This window comes from Egretta garzetta, unplaced genomic scaffold (assembly GCF_000687185.1).
Source record: "Egretta garzetta isolate BGI_Z169 unplaced genomic scaffold, ASM68718v1 scaffold41, whole genome shotgun sequence".
In the NCBI taxonomy this organism is placed as follows: Eukaryota; Metazoa; Chordata; class Aves; order Pelecaniformes; family Ardeidae; genus Egretta; species Egretta garzetta.
In genome coordinates, this window is record NW_009258755.1 from 4,433,729 (window position 1) to 4,455,664 (window position 21,936).

The 21,936-nt window shown below is 41.4% G+C and overlaps 2 protein-coding genes across 4 annotated transcripts in view; both read right to left on the reverse strand.

The window, feature by feature from the left end:
* The window catches only part of GOLM1 (golgi membrane protein 1), a 58,296-nt gene extending 44,550 nt beyond the window's left edge, over positions 1–13,746 (reverse strand). For 2 of the 3 annotated variants that reach the window (XM_009649221.2, XM_035888938.1), the window contains exons 1-3: positions 13,601–13,746; positions 5,714–6,002; positions 4,340–4,431 (exon numbers count right to left, since the gene is read on the reverse strand). The gene's annotated coding sequence lies outside the window, so the exon portion shown is untranslated. The remainder of the gene's footprint in view (positions 1–4,339; positions 4,432–5,713; positions 6,003–13,600) is intronic. The other variant, XM_035888939.1, reaches the window with a different exon arrangement.
* A 4,276-nt stretch (positions 13,747–18,022) lies between these two features.
* The window catches only part of ISCA1 (iron-sulfur cluster assembly 1), a 5,469-nt gene continuing 1,555 nt past the window's right edge, over positions 18,023–21,936 (reverse strand). The window contains exons 3-4 of the mRNA XM_035888940.1: positions 20,459–20,564; positions 18,023–18,463 (exon numbers count right to left, since the gene is read on the reverse strand). Of these exons, the coding sequence (XP_035744833.1) occupies positions 18,315–18,463; positions 20,459–20,564 (255 nt within the window). The 3' untranslated portion in view covers positions 18,023–18,314. The remainder of the gene's footprint in view (positions 18,464–20,458; positions 20,565–21,936) is intronic.

The following is a 21,936-nucleotide window of genomic DNA, read 5'->3' on the forward strand; positions in this document are numbered from 1 at the left end:
AGGAATACGGATGCCTCACCTTTGGAATGCATCATGCCAACATCATTTCCAGCTTTTGCACTGTAAAAATATGGGTACCATAGGAAAGTCTGAAGGTTCAGATTAGATGCAGCCTCCATGACAGTCTGTTGCTTCTGCAAGCCTGCAGAAATTGATACTGCACAACAGGCACATTTTTTAAAAAAAATCCGTTAATTTTGCATCACTGTTATTTGAAGGGACAGATGTGATTAGCAAATAAAAACGCAGTGTAGGGAGATAGCCACCAGATGGTAGCAACCACAGTTGAATTTTCTCAGTTATACTGGATTTCTTGAAACCATGAACACTCGTGCATGTGTTTATACATGTGAGCTCAACAGGGTGATCTCTAGAAATACTACATACATTGTGAACAACTGCTCAAACTCTCCTACATCAAAAAGTACCAGTGAGAAACATCCTCCTTGGTCACTTTGCTCCTGTTAGCAGAACACATCCTGTATGTTTCTTCTGACAAGCAGGTGAGACAAAATTAGGTTGTTCGCAAAAATCAGCAATATGATTGAGAGTAGTCCTCAGTCAACTGGTTGTTGCAGTGTCAGATTTGATTCTCAGTCTAAAGTCAAGAAGCCTCTGGTGCTTACTAAACTCCTTTGCGTGATAGTTTCTGCATAAAGGTTGTAAAACTGAATAGTGTGCAGTGGAAAAAACTTTTTCAGGGTATTTCACTACTCTATGCTAATACCATCTGCTCATCAACGCAGTAGTGAGCCTGGCCTCTAGACTGTTCAAGGCAAACATAAAAATCTGCCCTGGTGCATAGAAAAATAAATACAGAACTCCTAATAAAATACTATAGTTTGCTATATTTCTGCTGATTCTGATTTGCGCAGCTACAGGGACTGCATCAGGCTTCCATAGTCACAATCTCCCCAGATATCAGAACAATGTAACATTTAGGAAACAAGACAACACTGACTATGTGTATAAAGGAGAGTGCATCAGGCCTTCTGGGAGCTTCCTCCACCCTTTGTTTCTGGGTAAGTGCAAAAGCTTACATCTGCATGAGTTATCACCATCAGGTGGCAAAAAAACCCAACCCAAAAAGCCTTGCCAGCACTCAAATCCTATGCCATCACTACCTTAAGAATTACTGTTATTTTGTTTCTAGAGCTTCCTGGCTCAAGAGTTGGGATACTGACAGAAAAAAAGATGCTAGACTTTGAAGAGTTCACAAAGTCCCTCTGCACAAAGTGCCAGCTCTGCACAAAGGATGGCAGTGCTACTTTGCTTGCCAAGTGCCCCATGCCTCTGAAGGACTGACATTTTGCATCAGAACCATGAGATATCATTTCGGGTCCTCTGCTTTTAAAGTATGTAGGAACAACAGTTTTGGTTTCTATACGTAGGGGTAAATTGCTCTAAATTGTCTGTCTCAAAATTTTTTTTGGTCCTCATGCTCTTTTGGGTCTCATCTCTACCTCTTCCCTTGATACTGTAGTGGCAGGCAGTAGAGCTGTTCTGGAAATACATATCCTCCACAACAAGATCCCACCAGAGCTTCCGCATTAATTAATGACCTGTCTGGATTGCTGTGTTGCTTTCTGAACCATGATCACAGCAGTGGAAGTTGGAAAGATATGGACTTTATTATAGACAATCCATTGCTCCGGCTTCTGCCACCCTCTTTGTCATGACAGAAATTAAGACGTATCTGCACCTCTCTTCTTCTATTCACCAGTGGCTACAGTTCCCATTGAGAACAGGTCTTGTTTAGTATTATGTTTCATCTTCCCCCTAGAAGTTTATTTCATGGGTACTACTGATACAAACAGAAGCAGTGGTGGAAAGTATAATGCTAGCTGTGCTAATCCTATCATTGAATTTGTATGGGAAACATCCGGCAAAAGACTGCTTGGAGTAGCAGTGGTGAGCATATCATGCATGGCATACAGTTGTGAACCTGTTGCTGTATCTTGGAAGAGGAAGCAGCACAACAGTTGAAACACAATTATGTGTAGGGTCTGTGCTACCTTATGCCTGCTTATGGCATGCTAAGGCTAACTCCTGAAGTCAGTTTACACTCCTTTGCACAGCTGTGGACTGCCTTAGTTCCAGCAATAAACTGCACATAAGTACGTTTCATGAGCTAGCTGCCCTGCAGCACAGAAAAACACAGCTGGCCCAAAATAGTCCAGGAGCTCATCAGATCTGCATGTCATCCACCGCACTACCCTGAATAGTTCTTTGTGGCCACCCTTTTAAAAGTACGATCAGAGCTGGCCCTGATCCAACATCCATGGGCCTTTATAGACTTGAAGGGTCTAAAAATAATGCATTTGAAATAATACACTCAAAGCAGGAATATGACAGCCTGATGGAGCTCAGGACAGACTGTCTCTTTTGGTGGCTGAGGAGCAGTCAGTGGGAACTAATTGCATTGATCATTTCTCTTCCCTGATTGTATGATCATGATTTTTAAGAGTCTGGGATCAGCTGCAAGTACAAGCTGTTACAGACCTGAGAATAATTTCCCAAACTATTGCTGCCAACAGACTTGTGCCTGCCCCAGAATACTCCAGGATGTAGGGAGAGTGCAAACATGTTCTCACTTTTTCTGCCATGGCTGCTCAGCAGTGCTCCAACTCTGCAGACTTACTGTTGGCCATGATCTGTGTGCCACTCACCCTGCTAATATTATTTTCCCATCTCACAAAGAACTTTTCAAAATCTTCCCTTATAAGAAAACAACCTTAACAGGGAAAAAAAAGCCCAACACCAAACCCCATACATTGAAGAAAACAGAGGGTTCCTAGCTAGACCCATAATACTTTCCTATGTCTGCTTTCTGAGTGAGCGCCATCTTTAGGTGTCTCCATTCAAATTTAATCATCCCCCTTCTTTAAGCAGAAGGTAACCCCATGAAGCCATTGGAAGAAAAGCCTAGCAACTGCTCTTTTGTGAGTCTCGGTGCATCTGCTGTGATTTGTGCCACATCTCCAACTCTTGCCATGCTTCAGGCTCAAGCATTTTTTTCAAAAACCTGCAGCCTCTTACTCTATTCTCTGCAGACCCTCAGGAAATCACAGACAGGGCCTTGTACCTGCATTACATAGAATGTATAACTGTTAGCTGTGACCATCATTTACATGAAGCCCTGTTCATGCTATTCTGGCAATGCACAGGGATTTGTATCTGCTTTGGGGCAGTGCATGATTTACAAGGCATGATAAAAGAGACTAAAGACAGTATCTCTTGAATATTATTTCCATCTGTGATACTTTGCCTGTGTGACCTTGGGAGAACAGGCGCTATATTTAAGTTCCCATGCATGTGTTTTTTCCTTACAGTGGCTCTAATGCTTTTTAGCTGGTGAGTTCAGTAGATGTTGAATGTGTGTGCACCATGCATATAACACAACAGAAATATTAAGCTATGATGTCATACAAAACTAAACAAGTACGTTAACAAGCTAAACCTAACAAGACAGGAATGTTTACTTGTACACTGGGAAAACAACAACAACAAAAAAGGATATTACCTTGTAAAAGTTTTTGAAATTTTCTCTTACACTGCCCTGTTAGTGCTCACAGCTTGAGTCACCTGTTTCTGAGAGCTTGGGCACAGCCAGTGAAATTCCCACCGAGATTTCTAAGCGGGTGCATGAATGCAGGAGAACACTATCACTGTCAAGCATTACTTAAAAAACAATCACACCAACTAACGAACAGTGGAAAATTGTTACATGTCAGAACAAATTGTTGCATATTGTAACCTGTTAGATATGATAGCAAATCTGTACAGGGCAGGTAGTTACTTCACTGCATAACAGGGAGAAACTACTGCTGTGTCACGCCACCACTGCATGTTACTCTGAAAGCATAACAACAAAGCAAGATTTCAGCGAGGATTACAAAGTTCTGGAGGGAATGGACTGCTTCTTTCCACTGTAAGAAATGTCTCTGGTTCTTTGTGTTTTACACATAACTCACAAAAGAGCCTGGTCTTCTGTTCCCTCTATGGTATAATGGTATGGTGAAGCTGTGCTTCAGACGTGAGAAAACACAACCCACTGTGACACAGACATTCCTAAATGTGCAAGCTGTTACAGTACTGATCACAGAGCAAAGAAAACTGGTGTGGCCGCATTGTTACATCAGAGACAGAGGCAGCCGTAAAAGGACAAAAAAAACCCTTTTCTTTTGTGTATTCTATTTGCTGCATGAGAACCCACACCATGTTTGTAAGCCTGAAATGTCAGAGAGCTAAAGAAAACTTGACTAGGGCAACCTGGGGGGAAGGAGGGAAGAGAGGGGAGAGGTTTAAAATCAGCTTTAAAGGTGTAACTTCTAATCACCTTGCTGCATAGCAGAATTCAAAGACCCACGTTAGACAGCGAGGCTTCCCCTGCAGCATGCAGGCAGAGTGCGGTGAGCCAGCTCCAACACCCTGCGAGGAATAAAACACTTCAGAATTAAACATCCAACATCACAACCATCACTGAAAGTTAGACTCTCCTATCTTTTAATAAAGGTAGCTATAGATGAGGGGTAACAGCTCAAATTACTCCTCAAAAGGCGTAGCAGATACTGAAAGCTTGGAAAAATAGACTATATTTCTCCTACATAGCTTTGGGTTCCTCAGTTTCAGCTTTGATGTTAGAATAATTTGTATTGAATTCTTCACACTAAAAACTACTACATCACTAAAAACATTGACAAAACGCAGGTTAGAGTACCTTCCCCCTCCTCATTTGCGTTCCCTCCACAGACTTCTCCAAAGACTCTTAAGCAATTTTACTTGTTTTAACTTGTCTGTGAATTTTAAGCATCATGTATAAAGACAGCCTAAGCTGACCTCCTGGGCATTTTGCAGTCTGGTTTATGCTAGGAAACCTGTCTTTCCTGCAAATTGCAGACAGGGAATGATTATGGTAGGGCTACGACTAAACCAAAAGCTATAGTTTCCTTTTGGCTTATAGGCACTTGTCCTAAAATCTACACAAGCCTTTATTTCTGTTACATATTCTACTCCAGCGGTATGTATTCATCTAAATAGAGGTAAGATTCAAATTTTGAGTGTTTCCATGTGCAGAAGGAATCAGAGGTGTAGAGTCTGCTTTATCATTCAGTGGATCGCTTTGTGAGGGAAGGACACTCCCCAGTGTGACACCACCATCAGATTGTGATGCAAGAGTCTTCAGGAGCTAAGGCACAGTCTTGCCTTTGGACAGCATTAAAACACCTCCCTTTTTTTAAAGGAATCATTTCTATAGCAAATTTGTATTATCCTCCTTCAGCTAGAACCCTTTTGCATGATGTTTTTCAGAGGCAGTGCTTTCTCCCAGCAGCACATGTCTGGGCAATGGAGCTATGTGTCCTTTCGAACTGAAATTCTAAAGCGGGGACAGCTATTATCACAAAATGGCCAGGGTACTCACTGAATAGTTATCTCTCTTATGTCAGCAGAAATCCATTTCATGCTTTATGGTCCTAATCCAAAGTTCACTGAAGCCTGGGGGTTTTCATTAATTTTGATGGGCTTCAGATCAGATCATTTGAAAAAAAAAAAGACCAACACAATGTTGTACTTCACCACCTAGCTCCCAGCCTCTGGCATTAAAGCTGAGAAAAGTAGAACCCAGCTGAGGTTTTCACTCAGCTCTTTCCCACACCCCTTATACATCTGAGAAGAATACTTTACAGCTTTAGAGTAAATCTGAAATTCTTACATAGCTCTCACCCAGTGCACCCAGTGGAATTTCCCAGAGAATGGCTTGTGGTGGGTAGCTAAGACAGTTTTGGCACTCTTCCCTCGGGTATCTTCATAAACACCATCTGGTGCAGCTCATCCTTGAAGAAATTACTGGTTTTGTCTGCTGTGTTTAACAGTCACATGTGCCTCCAGGGAATAACTTATTTGCATGGTGAAGGCAGAAGAAGAGCACAGTTACCAGGCAGCTACCAGCAGTGGAGCCCTCTGAGTAGCTTGAAGAGAATGGTTGTGTCTGTTCTGGGCACCTGGAAAGTAGGGAGTCTTTTTGGCAAGGCAACACCACCACTGGAATAACTGATTAGGAAGGACAAACAGGCAAGCCAAAGATGTTGCTAACACTGGGAGACAAGGTTGTGGTTCTGGCAGAGAGATCTTTTGTAATCAGGACTGAGGGAATCCTGTCACAAAACAGGAGAGTCTGATGGGTCAAAGGAGAATGGAAGAGGAGGAAGGAATACAAATGGGAAATTTATCCCTGAAACAGAGCAAACCAAAAGAGGGGCTGTTCCTTGGGCATTTGGAAGCAAAGACTGCTTCATGACTGACAAGAGTAGACTCTGAGAGAAAAGGTGATTCAAAAAACCCAAGGCATTGTTTGGAAAGAGGGTAGAAGACAATCGAGAAATATATACAGCAAGAGATGAATACACCAAAATAAGGAGAGAGAAGGAAATAAAAGGATGAGAGAAGAGGAAGGACAGGCTTGAGTTCCTTAGTCTGGGCAGGGCACAACCTGGTTGGGAAAGTGGGCTGATTAACCTAGAACGTGCCCGCCATCAGGATGATGTCTGAGCCAGGGGGATCTCAGACACCAGTTAACTGAGCCGAGCTCTCTAGGCTGGGAATTACATTAAACAGAAAAAGACATACTACTTGTTGTATAAATGGCAACTTACTACGTTCCTGCAGAGACAAGGAAATACATGTACTTTGTTTGTCTGAAGGCTTATGTTTCCCTCCAGCTGCTCCACATCTGAGGAACAGTAAAACATTTGGGAGAAAGAGTAATTTTGTTCTGCTGTGTTTGTACAGTGTGAGGAGGTCATGCTCCAGGCTACTACTACAGTCTGAAGAATAATTAAAAATAATGATAACTTTTAAATTGCCTACAGCACTGGAGTTTTATTTGCTCTCTCTGCTGGACTGCCATCATGCCCATTTAAATTCATTATGCAGAAGAGGATATGCAGGATAAACACAGAAAATTACTGAATCCTTAAAAATCAAAGGGATAACAATGTGCTTTCTGGGCTGTTCCCTCTAGTATCTTGAAAGGTCTATAATTTGCTTCTCTCAAAAAATTTTGGAATGGCTCTTTCCTCTTCATTGCAGTCCCTCAGAAGATCACATGTGGCATTTCTGACTGGCAAAAAAAGTATTTATTATGTTAACAGATATGTAATACAACTTTTCTATAAAATAAGTGGGACTACACTGTAACAAGGCACAACACTGACCTCTGCATGCTATAATGTAAACTGATGTTCAGGACCCAGCTCTTGCAGCGAGGTATCCACACTGATAAATGCCTACATTGTTTGTTGTTGCTGGGTTTTAGAAAAAAAAAGCAATATAGGTTTAGTCCTGCTTCCACTCAGACAACTAGGGAGGTTTTACAAAGTCAAGAGGAAAAATAATTCACGTCATCATTGCTGCTTGACACTCATATTGCCAGTCTCAGTCACTATGCCAAAAGATGACTAGATGTCAGCACTTGACAATTGCATGCTCTCACAGCTGTGGGGTTTTGGCAGATCAGAGAAGACAGGTTTGTACCAATGCTGAAACAGATCTCATTTCAGCTTGTTTCATTCTGTCCCCGTGTTAAAGCCTCCTTGGCCATCGAGGCATGGATTTTGTCACTGTTGGTCTCTGAGTAACATCTTGGCAGAGACAGCATGAGCACCAACTGAAACTAGCTGCCTAAACAGTTGTCAGCTTCTTGAGGGCCGTAAGGAAGTGGATGCTATGGAAGTCTTCAGGCACAGGCTCACCTACCCCGAAGTATTGTAATGGTGGAAAACATACAAGCCCCACCAAATTGTTCCTTGGAGATTTGAGGTTATATCTGAGAATGCAGAAGGTATAAAAATTGGTTTAATTTTTCCCAGTTATGCAGGAAGGCCACTCAGAGCCATTAACTGGTGTTTTTCTTAGATGTGTGTGTGTGCATGTGCACACACACACACACACAGAGTAATATATGAAAAATTGATACAAAGCCTTCAAAGCCTTTGAAGTCACGAAGATGGCGGGGCGGGGAGAAATATGGAAAGTGTTGCTTTGGCACAGATTCTCCCGTCTTTTCAAGTGGGATCAAAGATGCTGTGGTGTGGTAGCCTTTCCACGCAGAATGGTCACAGTGTATGCAAGTCATTTGCTGTAGCAGATCCATAAAAAAGCCTGCTAACACGCTTCAGAGCAGACATAGACTTAAAAAAACAAGGTGTCATTCATTTGAGAATCCAGTGCTTTGCTCAAATGAGGAGAAAATTGTTTACATGAACCCAACTCCCACTGAAATCCAAGCCAAGTTTCCCACTGAATTCAATGTCAGGAGCAACTACCACACCTGTACGAATTAACTGCCTCTGTGCATGAGGGCCAAATGTAATACATCATGGATCTGAGAGAGTTCCCAAATGCCTGTCATGATTTTGTATATGTTTTTGATATTTCTTTTGGGGTTTTGTAGAAAAACAGATGTTTGGTGTAAATAAATGTAGCAGATCATTTGCCTACTTTTGCTTTGACAAACATCTTTTTCCACGTCCTAGATATTCATGCTTATATTATTTGGAAATTGTTTCAGTGTGAGTGCTTATATTCAGGAGCTGTGTCTTGAATTCAAGCTCAGTTATTTTCCTTCTTTTCATCATTGTTCTGCTGTTCCTGGCTAATCTCATTGTGCTATTCTGAGACATCCATAAATAATTATCAGTACAGACTGCTCACCATCAGAAGTGTGTAATGTAGGAATGGAGGAAGTCTCAAATGTTGGCTGGAGCCTGTTTTCTTTCCTGAAATGTTGTATCTTGCATAATATCTCCCTGCTGAAACATTTGTCTTGGAATCAAAGAAACTAGCATAGGAAGGCAATTTTTGATCAAAACCACATAAAACCATATAAGCTTATGCAGTTGATCACAAACATCAGCTTTTTTGCCCCCTCCAGCAACAGATATTTTTGACTTTGATTTAGACAGCTGTTTGACATCTTCAGATATGGAACTGTCTGGGATTCTCATTCCTGTTCATGGTGATTCAGCATTTTCCTTTCCAACATCTTTTTGTGAACAGCTGCCACTAACAGACTCATTAGAAAGAAAGCTGTGTTTGTTACATGCTGCATCATCCTAACCATTAGATCTTACTGCTGACTGTATAGTATAGAAGAGAGAGATGTGTGCTTGCTCCAAAAGTGATGGCTACTTTTGCTGCTCATTTTTAATATTTGTGAGGGAAGAACAACAATTCTAATACCTGGAAAGAATGCAGATTTTTCACAGTAATGGCACAGGACTGTAAAAATAAATTCCGTGGGTGACTATGAAGTTTTCTTTTATTACTGTTATTATTACTTGTATTTTTTAAAGATCAGAAGTTTTGAAAAGAATTGGTTTGGTAGCCATTGATCTTCATACAATACAAAAAAGTCATCCTTGCCACAAAAATCTTACAATCAAAACATAGTATAAAAAGTAATTAAGGGCTAGGTATGAAGGCAAAAGCAAGATGATCGCATAAGAGATGATGAACCATGTTCCCAGCTCTCCCCAATAATGACAGAATACATTCCCTTTAGATTGATTTGTAACATTATGCATGCCTTGTATGTTTATAACAGCCTGTAGATGTCAACTGCTCCATTAAAAAAAAAATCTCTAATTTTCCACATCATGTCTTGGTTCATAAAATTGTCCAAAACTAGTTTAAAACTGTAAGTTGACTGGAACAATGTGTAAGGATACATGTACAAAACAGATCACTAGGAGGGAGAAAGTGAACCTAAGGAAGCTGGAACATTGTGTATACCTCTACTTAGCTTATGTCCAGCACCCAGTGCAGGTCAATCTCTTACTAGGGAGTTGCTAGGGAGATGCACCAAATCATGAGAAGGATGTGCTATTTGTTTGCTGCCCTAGACTATTAAGTACTGAATCCAAATATTATGCATTAAAAATAATTTTATTTTACTGAAAACTCATGAGAAAATGACCATTCCTATAGAGATGTAAGCAGCATTACTTAGACTAGAAACTAGCCCAGGCAAGAGCGCCTGTCGTTGGGATTGCAGTGGCTCTTTGGTTTATAAAAAGAGTTCTCAAACTTGATGAAAGAAAGCAAGTTGTTTTCATTAAGATAAATGACTATTTAAGGCCACACAATCCAAGGGACAAAGCACTAGATTTTCCTTACTTAGCATGATTCCTTTTTCCCTTGGTTTCCCTTTTCCTGCTATAGACAAATCCCCTGCTTTCTTGCTGCCTACACATCCTGGTAGACCAACATTTTTCTGTCCTTTGCTTACATTTTGTAAAGGCACAGCGATGCCTTCTAAGCTCAGCTTTGTGGGTTTCTCTAGGGGCCTTCCCACTGTTGCTATGCTCCCCCCCAAATTTGTCTTCTGCACCCCAGGAAGGCAGAGGGGAGCAGAGGAGACCCCCAAGGGGCTCCTGCTCAGGGAGTTGTTGTCATCCTTTGGTAGGGCCTGCCACCATGGTCCTGGTGAGATGAAGCTTGTTAGGGAAGGATGAAAACAAGGGCTGCACAAAATGGTGTCTGGCCCCTCGCCCAAGGGCCTGTGAGGGAGCCACCGCAGGGAATGCCCGATGGCACCTCCCTGCCCTCAGTAGCCTCACTGAGGTGGGCGGGGCAGCTAGCCAGGATGCACCTGATTGGTGTGTTTGGTGTGTGGGGCGGGGCCAGAGCTTGAGGTAGCCAATAGAGGCTCAGGAGACTGTGTTCAGGGAGCGCCAGAGGGCGCTGATGAGCTGTGGGGGCAGTGGCAGGCAGGGGCAGGGAACATGGCTGCTGGCAGCAGTGGGGCCTCAGCGGCCCCACTTTCTCTGTGCCTCATTTTCTCTGTCTGGCTACCCAGCAGAAGGGAAGGGGGAGGCTTGGCCCTTCCCTTGGACCCAAAAGAGAGTTGAATCCCCATGCTGTGGCGCTGCAGTCCCTGGCTCTGGTTTAGTGGGTATAGCTGGGGGGGAAGGCTGGTGTCAGTCATGGGGTAACTCCTGGGGCCTCTGTGCCATAGAAACAAGTGTCAGTAAATGGCAGCTCAGGTTGGCATGAGGACAGATACAATACTTCATGATTTCAACAGAAATTTTACATTTATCCGGCTAAATATTTTACTAAATATTTTGCCTCAGGTGAAAAATTCCTGGGTTTCTGCCCATTTTCACTCTTCTCTCACCTCCTGTCCAAAAGGCCACTTTATTGAATTGAAAGCAACGTGGTCTGTGGCAGACCTGCTTTAAACAGCAGATGACTACGAGGGAAGCTTCTTGAGCAGGTAGGGCCAGAGCTATCAAGCAGAGCAGAAGGAAAGCCACAGACTTCGCAGTGCACCAAAGCATCCCCCATGCAAAACTCAGTGCTGGCAGGTTCCCACCAGGGTGCTGTTTTCCAGGAAATATTTTTCCAATCCATAATAAACCAAGGCTTCCATTTTTAGAATTGTGCGCATGCAAAAGCCTCTTCATTGTGACGTATGGGCCTAATTATAAAGCAGGACTGCTTTAACCAGTTTAAGTACAGCCCTGGCAGCACAAATTTCAGTAAGATGCGTAGATCTAACATGAATAGTTTTCTTTGAAAGCATCTGAAGCTGGAGTTCAGAACCATTTTTCTGAGTCTTATTATACTGTTTCACAGTTCCACAGTGGGCCATGTCCACCAAATGGGGATGGGAAAGAGCCACGTTACAGGTTCTTCCTGACAAGAATATTGTGGGAGGCAACTTAGAATATCCTTGCAGCTGGTATTTCAGGCTCCCTAAGACATGGGCAGATGACCTATGGTTCTTCTTGACAGAGCAGTTTAAGTAAACTACACTCACTGTATAACTATTTATCACTTTCCTAGGATTTCTCCACATTTTTGCAGGAGTAAACAGGTTCCTTTCTTGGGGCAGCTAAGTGCACAGTGCAACACATTATTGACGTAAACTCACCCTCAACAGTTGAGGCTCAGGCACTTGTTTCGCAAATCTGCCATAGGAGTGGTAGCCTCAAACAGAGGGGATAAGTGCACAGGAACGTCCTAAAACCACTTCATCAAGATTTGCCAGTGTTTGGTTGAATCTTAGTTCATAGCTCAAATAGTAAAGGCAGAAATTCAGAAGATTTATCTCAAGGAGAAGCAATAGGATTTCTCTTATCAACAAGGTTTCCAGACAGCAGTTTTACATTTTCACTTTTTGTACCCAAGTATTGGGTTTTCTACTTATTTATTTTGGGGGAGTATTCATTAGATATTCACTAGAAATAAACCTGACTATACACTTCAGCTAACTCTCATTTGCAAATGGGAGGACCTCACTCTCCAAAGCTCTTGTGAAGATGGAGTTTGACAGGACAGATCGTTTCCTGTTCTCTACCACCTATGTGCTTCATAAGACCTCACAGCATTATGTTCATTAGCACCTTGCCTTTTCTCCTTATTCAACTACTTGCTTCCATTTAAGCTTCTTATGTGACACAAGCACAAGGAAGGAAATAATGTAATTAACATCACAGCAATCTAATTTAAACACAGTTTTGCCACACTCCATAAAACTATTCAGTATTTAATCAGGACTACTGTGTTTAGGAATGAAAGGTCTATGTGAATGACTCACCGTGAACAAATTAAAGATCAAAACATGTGGTTGAAAAAGGAAGTGGCTGGCTGCAAATCCTCTGTGTGAATCAAATTCTGCTACTCAGGTTATTTTAAATTTTTGGAGGCTGTCTTGTTTCATTAGCTAGCAAAGGGTAACTTAGTCCAGTTATCTAACTTAGCTTCAGTAAGCTACAGAAGGAATTTTTTATTAAAATTATATGCAACAAAATAATTAAGCAATCAGTAAAAAACCCCAGATAAATAATGTGTTGGGGATGAGAGTATTTCTGTTGTGAATGGAGACTATCCTGTTTCATGAGATTCTTCGTCCCGCTGGACTGTACCATCCCAGCAAGGAGCTTCTGTTACTCTAGAGGCTAAAGCTAACCATCACAAACAAATCTGCAATAATCTGGAGCTGGACACAACATTAATGAGGTACATTAGTGCACCACTAGCAAGGGGAGGAATGGTGAGAAAAGGCAATGATGCTTCAATAGCCAAAGCCGGTCAGAAGCTTTGCTCTGCTCCTCTTTGCATCAGGAGCTCTGAAGTGATTTGGCGTTTTGCATTTCTGCAGTCACCTGCCGCTCTTCAGGAACAGGTGAAAAGCACAGAACAGAACACAGGAAGGACAAGCAGCAGAGCTGAACGATAGTTTTCAGCAGTATAAGCAAAAGTACTCCGGTGTTCAGGAAACGCGGTAGGAAACTTCGCACACGGGCATGGGGAAAGGGGCGGTTCGCCTTTTGAAAGGGGTGGACTGGAGGTTTGTTGCCACCCAGTGGCAGCGGATATCTGTGCCCTTGAACCAGCATTTCCAGTCGAGGCTGACGAAGGGGTATGTAAATTTTTTTTTAAGCGTTATTTTTAGCCAATAGACAACAGATGTGTGGGAAGTCAGGTTGCTGCAGTCAACAATCTAAAGCTTCCCATAAAACATCTCACTGCCCAAACGAATTTCAGTGCCCCAATGTTTTCTCATTGTATCGACTAAGCCCACTGGCCTTACCCCAGGGCTGCTGGATATCTGTGATCTCCGAGCACGATACCTTCATCTTTAGGTTGGGATCCTTCCCCTGGACAGAGGTGGTCTGGGATGCCCAGGTTCCACTGTCAGCTAGGGCACACAGAGGCAGAGAAACAGCCTGTCAACAGGGACCCTAAAAGATGAGGGCAAAGACCTCACTTAAATTCAGCAGTTAACCTTCCCTTGCTGTACCTCTCTCAGAAGAAAAATGCCAGGTATTGCACACAGAAATTGCTACTGAAATGCTGCTCAAACCCAAATGCACATGGGATTGTGCTAAGTACTTGAGGTTTTGCTCATCGTGTTGAAGCAGTCCACCTCATGTATGTTAAAAGTGGCAGTAAAGAACAAAGCAGGCCAAGCCACTCACTGTCTGGCAGATAACTTTATAGACAAAAAGTGGTGCTGATCACGACAAAATTTTTCAAGTACTCTTTTGCGGTCTTCTGGGACAAACATGGAGGTGCACATTGCCATATCAGTCAACTATGGAATTCTTCTGGCAGAAGAGACTGCAAAATTTTAGCATCATAAAAAAACTTATCTAATAAATGGCCAGGCAGCCAGTGTAAGCGCAATAGTGGTATAGTTGGAGATTTTTTCCACTAGTGAAGGCACCAGTTTAAATAAATGGGAAGAATAATAATTACAATGAAACCCCCAAATAATAGAAGCAACCCATCGCAGACAGGATTTTACTAAAAAAAAAAAAAAAAAAAAAATAGTGGTATAGTTGGAGATTTTTTCCACTAGTGAAGGCACCAGTTTAAATAAATGGGAAGAATAATAATTACAATGAAACCCCCAAATAATAGAAGCAACCCATCGCAGACAGGATTTTACTAAAAAAAAAAAAAAAAAAAGTACATTTCCTCATCATTAAATTTCACTGTCCCATTATTTTGGAGTTCAAATTAATTTTGTCACATCACCTGTTGTCAGGATGACTTTCATATTGAACTGATCAATGTTTTCCTAAACAAGTTGTTCTTGAGCCATTCAAAGAGAGCTATAAAAAGGGGTGGATCAGGAATACTGTATTGACAATCTAGCATTTTCCCAAAATTCATCACTTCATTCCCTATCATTCAGAATCTTCATGTAACAGGGAAAGGAAACTTAGCTTTAGAGCTGGAAAGACTATATCTAAGAGAAAACCCCAAATGTGTCATAAACATAGTACACCATGGCATATCGGTGCCATGACTCAGCACAGAAGTGGAATGGCCTGAAATACCCATTGACTGTCCCCCTCACATTGTCTAGCCAATTAAAAATCTTTTATGTCAGCAGTTCCTTTGATCACAGTCATTATCCTGGAATAAAGCAGACCACAATGACTTTCTGGCACATAGAAGCCTTCAACAGAAGCATCTTACCTGTTAGAATTTTTACCCTGAGAACAGTGAGTTGCAAAGTTTAATAAAAATCTATGCATTAACAGCCCACCCTTCTGGTATGTGTAAACACCTGTCTGTACAGGCCAAAGTTAGCTCTCCTGAAGTCCAATGTGGCAGTCCTACTTGTTCTGCTTCCACCAAGCAGAATCCAGAACTCCACCATCTTGTGGTCACTGCAGCCAACACTGCCCCCTACCTTCACATCCTCAACCAGTTCTTTTTTGTTAGCACAAGGTCCAACAGCGCTCCACTTCTTGTTGGCTCCTTCACCACCTGGGTCAAAAAGTTATTATCGATGTTCTGCAGGAACCTCCTGGACTATGCGCACCTTGCCGTGTGGTCCTTCCAGTTGATATCAGGACAGCTGAAGTCTCCCATGAGAACCAGGGCCTGAGATTGTGAGGCTACTTTTAGCCATCTGTAGAAGGCCTCATCTACTTCCTCATCCTGGTTGGGTGGTCTATAGTAAACACCCACCACAGTGTCACCCATGCTGGCCTGTCCCTTAATTTTTACCCACAAGCTTTCAACCTATTCTTCAACCACTCGAGGGTAGAGCTCTATACATTCCAGTTGCTCCTTCACATAAAGAGCAACTCCACCGCCTCACCTCGTAGGCCCATCTTTCCTGAAAAGTATATAGCCATCCATGGCAGCATTCCAGTCATGTGTGTTATCCCACCATGTCTCTGTAATTGCAATGAGATCATGGCCCTGCAACCACATACAGAACTCTAGCTCTTCCTGCTTATTCCCCAAGCTGCGTGCATGCATATTGTACCTACACTGTGATCCCAGTATACAAACGTATTCTCCCCCCACCCTCTGCTTGTTTATTATCGTAAATAGAATCATTCAAGATAGGAATATTTCATGTTTACCAACAGGCAATATTTATTATTATAACTGAGAACTCTACATACAGTATTGCACAAAATTATAATGGACCAATCAACAAAACCATGCTCCTACATAACTGTAAATAGCACTTTAACAGAAGTGTAACACATTGTGCGTCAAGTGTCTTAGTAAAGTGACATTTTAGAAGATTATTTCATGGGCATATGGAAGTGAAAACTTTCATTCGAGGCATATACACAAAACGCATGAAAAGGATTGCTACACCTGTTGCAGGCCTAAAAAAAAAAACCCAAACCAACCCCCCCAAACCACACCAAAACAAGTTAAATGAGTAAGTACCAGCACTCCTAGCAACCACCAGCACTACCACATTCAAAGTCTTAATCCTGTAGCAAGAAGCAGAGAAACGGGATCTGAAGAAAGGCCCTCAGCTTGGAGTTTTAGACCTGTTAAGGCAGCTATATCACATCACCTGCACTTTTTTGTTTAGCAAGACTGAAAGACTTATGGCACTATAAACACACCTAGCCAGTGTATTACCAGTAATTCCTGAATTACTATATAATGTTACTGTGTACAACAGTTGGCTGCTGAAAGAAATAGTGAAAGGTCATGTAGTATACAACCAAAATTCAAGTACTTAATATTAAACTATATTTGTAGAAATTCTGACCTTCTGTTCCTGTGCACTACATAGATCAAGAATTATTTTTCATTTTTATTCTTGCCTCTGTATCTTTCCCCAAATGGCTTGGGGAAAAAAAAGGTGTAGAGGGAAGAACAAAAATGTAGCCACAATCCTGTGTCTTCAGCACATTAGTATTCCAAAGCTGTTGGCAGGCTCATGAGTACAATAACACATCAACGTGACCTCTGGATTTTCAATATGCAGCCTTAACGCTCTCGATTCATTCCCACCTCAACACCTTCTTGTCCTTCACTGCAAAATCCCAGTCTCTGTTGTCCCCTACTTCTTATCTGCACCCTTTTCACCAGCTGTGCTGACCAGTTGCTCAGGCAGACACGTTGCCTTCTCTTCGGCACACGTGAGCAGCTTAGCTGCACATCATCATCCTTGGACTATCAGGGAAACATGGAAATAAAAGGATGGAAGAGTTACTTCTCTCATACCAGCTTTTGGGAAGGCCTGGAGAGACATTTGCACTTCTGCCTGAGCACCAGCAAAGAAGTGCTGATGACTTTATAAGCTTGAAAAACTCTGCTTTACAAAAACAGAATTCTGATTAGGAGAAAGTAAGTTTAAATTCCAAAGGAAAATACAAGCCTCCTATTAGCATAATATTTTAGTAATTTTAAACAATTATTAAATACTAGGGTTTTTTTAAATTATAAATGCTTTTTCTCCCATTACCAAGTTAACATCAAGACAGGAGTGAAATAGAAGTTACCACAAGTTTTGGTGAAAAACCCTGGTGCCTACAGTGTTAGAAAACAGAGTTCAAGCTGTAACAAAATTAGTAGCAGAGATGACTATAAAAAAGTAATGAAAGGTGCAAGATTTTTTTCTCAAAGTTTTCATAGCTTTCGGTGCACAAACAGCACATTCTGTGAGCATAGGGAATCAGAATCTGGAGGCAGTTTTACCAATTTTGCAATTTAAGTCAAGAAAGATAAACAGCAGAAATGTGAGAAACGAGGCCTGTGTGGATCCTGCTTTAGTACTCCAGTGCCTGAACATATTTTGTGTTCTTGAAAACGACTTTCTAAGTACAGCAGAGACTGTGCCTTCAACAAGGAAAGGAACAGAATTGAAATCGGGTTAGCACACTTTGAAGTATTTCTACAAGCAGTGCTATGGTAGTCTACCACTATATTAATACACAAACTTCTTTTCGGACCTCCCCAGATTGATGGGAAAATAAGCCAGCAGAAAACCCACACATAAAAAGATGAAAGCATCAGAAAACTACAAAAACAAAGCAAGCATCTACATAATCACAGTGAACTCTGAAGCTGAGGGCTGCGTGCCTGTGTATGTAAATCTTTACAAAGAGATATAAATGGTTGGGGGGTTTTTTTGGTTGTTTTTAATCCCCCAAATCAAAGCAGGCAATATATTCTTTCAAATGGGTTTTGGATGGAGAAGTGCGAGTAGAGCGGACAAAGAAAATGACAAAGGAAAAGAACAGTGAGATTTTATTTCCTTGGCATGTGAAAGTACAGAGACATTACTTCAGCACTTACTGTTCTTACCTTTTGGATCCCAGCTCATCACAAATTACAGCATAATTACATCAGCGGTGGAATTTAACACCCAGGTTACATTTTCAAGATTATTTCACTTTATTTTTCCTAATGGTACCCACACTTTACGCAGCCTACAAACCTGAAGAAAATGCATTCACTTCCAAAAGCTGTAATAGTAAGAGTAAGAGTTTTGGGGTGTTCAGAGTCACAGAAGTAGTCCTCAGATTTCAGATGTTAAAGCTTTCTCCACAGCCACATGTTCCTTTGATGTTTGGATTATTGAAGACAAATTCACTGGACAGTTTGTCTTCTACATAGTCCATTTCAGTTCCTAGAAGTGTCAGCTGTGCCTTCTTCTCAATAAACACTCTAACCCCTTGAACACAAAGACAAAAGAAAATTACAAAAAGCAAAATCATCATTCAGTTTGAAGTTCTCTTTTGACCAGTGACAAGAAATGGAAGCTAAAAAAGTGAAGACTACCAGTATAACTCGGTTTCCCTGCCCTAAAATGGGGCACTTTCATCACTGTTTATATTCTACATATAACACTCCAGCACTGTTATTTGTGTGTGCACATGAGCATATGCATTTTTGGGGGCACTAGATTTGAAAACATACTACCCAGGGAAATAAGCTGTAGAACTTGGGAATGCATCTCAGCTTCAATATTCAATTCCCACACATTGCAGTCAGTAACCCATTTCCTACCATTCTTAAAGACTGTGCATCCAACAAGATGCCCCAAAACCTTGAAAACCCAAACATTCCTCTCTTAAAGTGATTATTTTTTGCTCTGCCAAAACTATTAGGTCTACATTAACTATCAGCAACACTGAATCCTACAATAAGGCAAATATATGAACTTTCAAAGATATCCCAACCTTTAAGGATTAAGAATTAGTAGTTCATCTCAGGAAGCTGAAAGAGCTCATTTTCTAAAGCACAAAAAGTATCTACCTTTCTGGAAAGTTACTGAACTTTAAAACTGCAACTCTGACATAAAGGTGTGAGTGCACTGCTTTGGCTGTCCACAGATGAGGAAATAACAGAAATGTAAAACTGCATCAGTAAACAGCAACAAGAACTCATGAAGTTATATGAGAGATTGCTGGAAAGCTGTTTCATCACAGTAGATATTGAGACAAAACGTTATTACTAGCACAACTCAAGTCTGCGGGCAACTGAGTTGAATCTGCATGTTTTTGGAGTCAAACTGGACAGTAACTGACAGTGAAGGTTAAACCTAATGAAAGAGTTCGGAGTGATGCTGTTTCTCTTCCCAAGTCACTGTTATGCGTGATGGAGCCCTGCTTTCCTGGAGATGGCTGAACACGTGCCTGCCCATGGGAAGCAAGGGCACCATTGTTACAAACAAGGCAAAGGCTGAAAGTATAAAGAGGTTAAAAACAAGTTACAAATCAATTGTCGGGGTTTCAGCTGGGATAAGAGTTAATTTTCTTCCTAGTAGCTGGCATAGCGCTGTTTTGTGTTTAGTATGAGATTAATGTTGGTAACACACTGACTTTTTAGTTGTTGCTGAGCAGTGCTTACACTAGTCAAGGCCTTTTCAGCTTTCCATGCCCTGCCAGAGAGTAGGCAGGGAGGCGGGCACAGCCAGGACAGCTGACCCAAACTGCCCAACGGGATATTCCATACCATACGACGTCATGCTCAGTACATAAACTAGGAGATAGCTGGCTGGGGGGGGGCGGCAATTGCTGCTCAGGGACAGGCCATGCATCATGGGTCAGCAGGCGGTGAGCAATTGCGTTGTGCATCACTTGTTTTGTATATTCTCTTATCATTATTATTCTTTTCCTCTGCTGTTTTATTAAGCTGTCTTTATCTCAACCCGTGAGTTTGCTTACTTTTCCTCTTCCCATTCTCTCCCCCAGGAAAGAGCGAGCGAGCAGCTGTGTGATACTTAGTTGCTGGCTGGAGTTAAACCATGACAGCAATGAATAATAAGACTAGTTAGAGAAGGTAATTGGGAAAGTCCCTTGCAAATAAAATCTCTACTTTGCCAAGCCTTGGCTTAGGTATGATGATAAAAGTATTCCTTTATATATGCATTGCTCTATATTTTTCTCTAAGTATCTGCTATCAGTCACCTCCAAAGACATGAATGATGGCCTAGACTATTCCTGTGGAGCAGTCTCCAATGCAGAGACTTGTGAAGCTGCAGATTTTACTAACTGATTGCTTCAAAACAGGAACTAAGGTGACAGCAACTCCCACAACAGAACAGCAGGACTTCCCACTGTAACTCGTTACTTCAAGTAAGCTCTAGCCTGTACCTTGGCAAACCTGTAATAAGTTATTCTTCCCTCCAACCACCGAAATTTATTCTGCTGAATCAGAAACTCACCGTCTTGAACAACTTCCTCGTCAGAGTCTCCTTTCGATTTCGTATATTCTAATGTGTAAGAAAGTCCATTGCATCCTCTTGTGCGAACACCCACTTTCACGCCTACCTAAAAGCAGCCCAAAAAAGACGACACCACATTCATGACTTTTTAAAAACCTATTCTAGAACACCAAGATAAAAAGTATGCAGAACAACAAAATGCTGACATGTATTATTCTCCACTGCCTCAAAGCAGAACTGATTTACCTTAATGGATTAAGAGGTAACCTTTCTTTCCTTTTACAAAGTGGACCGCCAAGGTAAAAGCAAACATCAGATGTTTGCTACTGTGGATCAAGCCCTAAGGTATATTAAAAGTTTTGAAGTAATGAACTGTTGGCACTCCTGTGGGTGCCTGGTCTCATAAAGACCAGCCAAATTTCAAAGATGGATATTTTTGTGACTTCAAATCAAAGTTTACTCAGATGCTAATTCAGGCGCTTTGTTAAGATTATTGACAGTAATTATAAACCTGTGAGGCCAAGTCAAGGGCAGTTACTAGACTGCCACAGAACTCTTGTACCGACACCATCAGAAAACTTACTGTAAACCAAAGTTTTGAAAAATGTACCTTCATTTCTTCATTACCTCTACTGCCAGTCTCACTTAAAAAGCATCCCCCTCCTTTATTTGTTTACTGTTTTAATGAACCTTAAAAGCCAACCTAGTCAACATGTTTGTAACATCCACAGTATCCAACAAGTCTGGCAAAAAGAGCACCTGTGTAAGTGAAGAACCAAAAAACGGTTTTAAAGAAACCATTTCTATTCAAAACTATTTGCGCACAACAATCTTTCAAAAGTACCTGTACCACTTTTCACACACCAATGCTTCATGACTGAAGCGGAAAATCATAGTCTACCCCAATAATCAATGTTATGATTAAAATATATCAAAACGTATCACTTGTCATCCAGTGGGATCTCGGACAAACAGGGTTTGACCTTTTCAGACTAAATACCTTTCTCTTGGGAACTGCTACAAAAAATGGGCTGGAAAAGGCAAACATCATTTACAGCAAGGGGATGACTGACGAGCTAAACTGTAGGCTTACGTCTTCCTTAGGATGGCTTAGAACACCAGAACAAAGGGTCTAGCCAGTTGCAGATGTGCAGGAAGGAAAAGCAACAATGGGCCTTGTATGAAAGTTAAAACAGAAACAGTTTTATTGAAATAATACCTACTGTAAAGAAAAAACCCTAATGCTTGTTTTTATAGAAGAAAAGAAAGGGTTAGAAAGGCGTCTTTCCTCAAGAAGAAAAGATGACAAGCTCCACCAGTTATTTGGAGAAACGCCAATTACTTGAAAAAATACATCGTCTGGCAAGTTTCCTATGAATTAGATGTTCTCCAATGGCTACAAATCTAACTTCATTGTGATGTACTTCAACATGAGAATTCCTACAAGAACTTAATTACCAATGTCTTAATATCAAAAG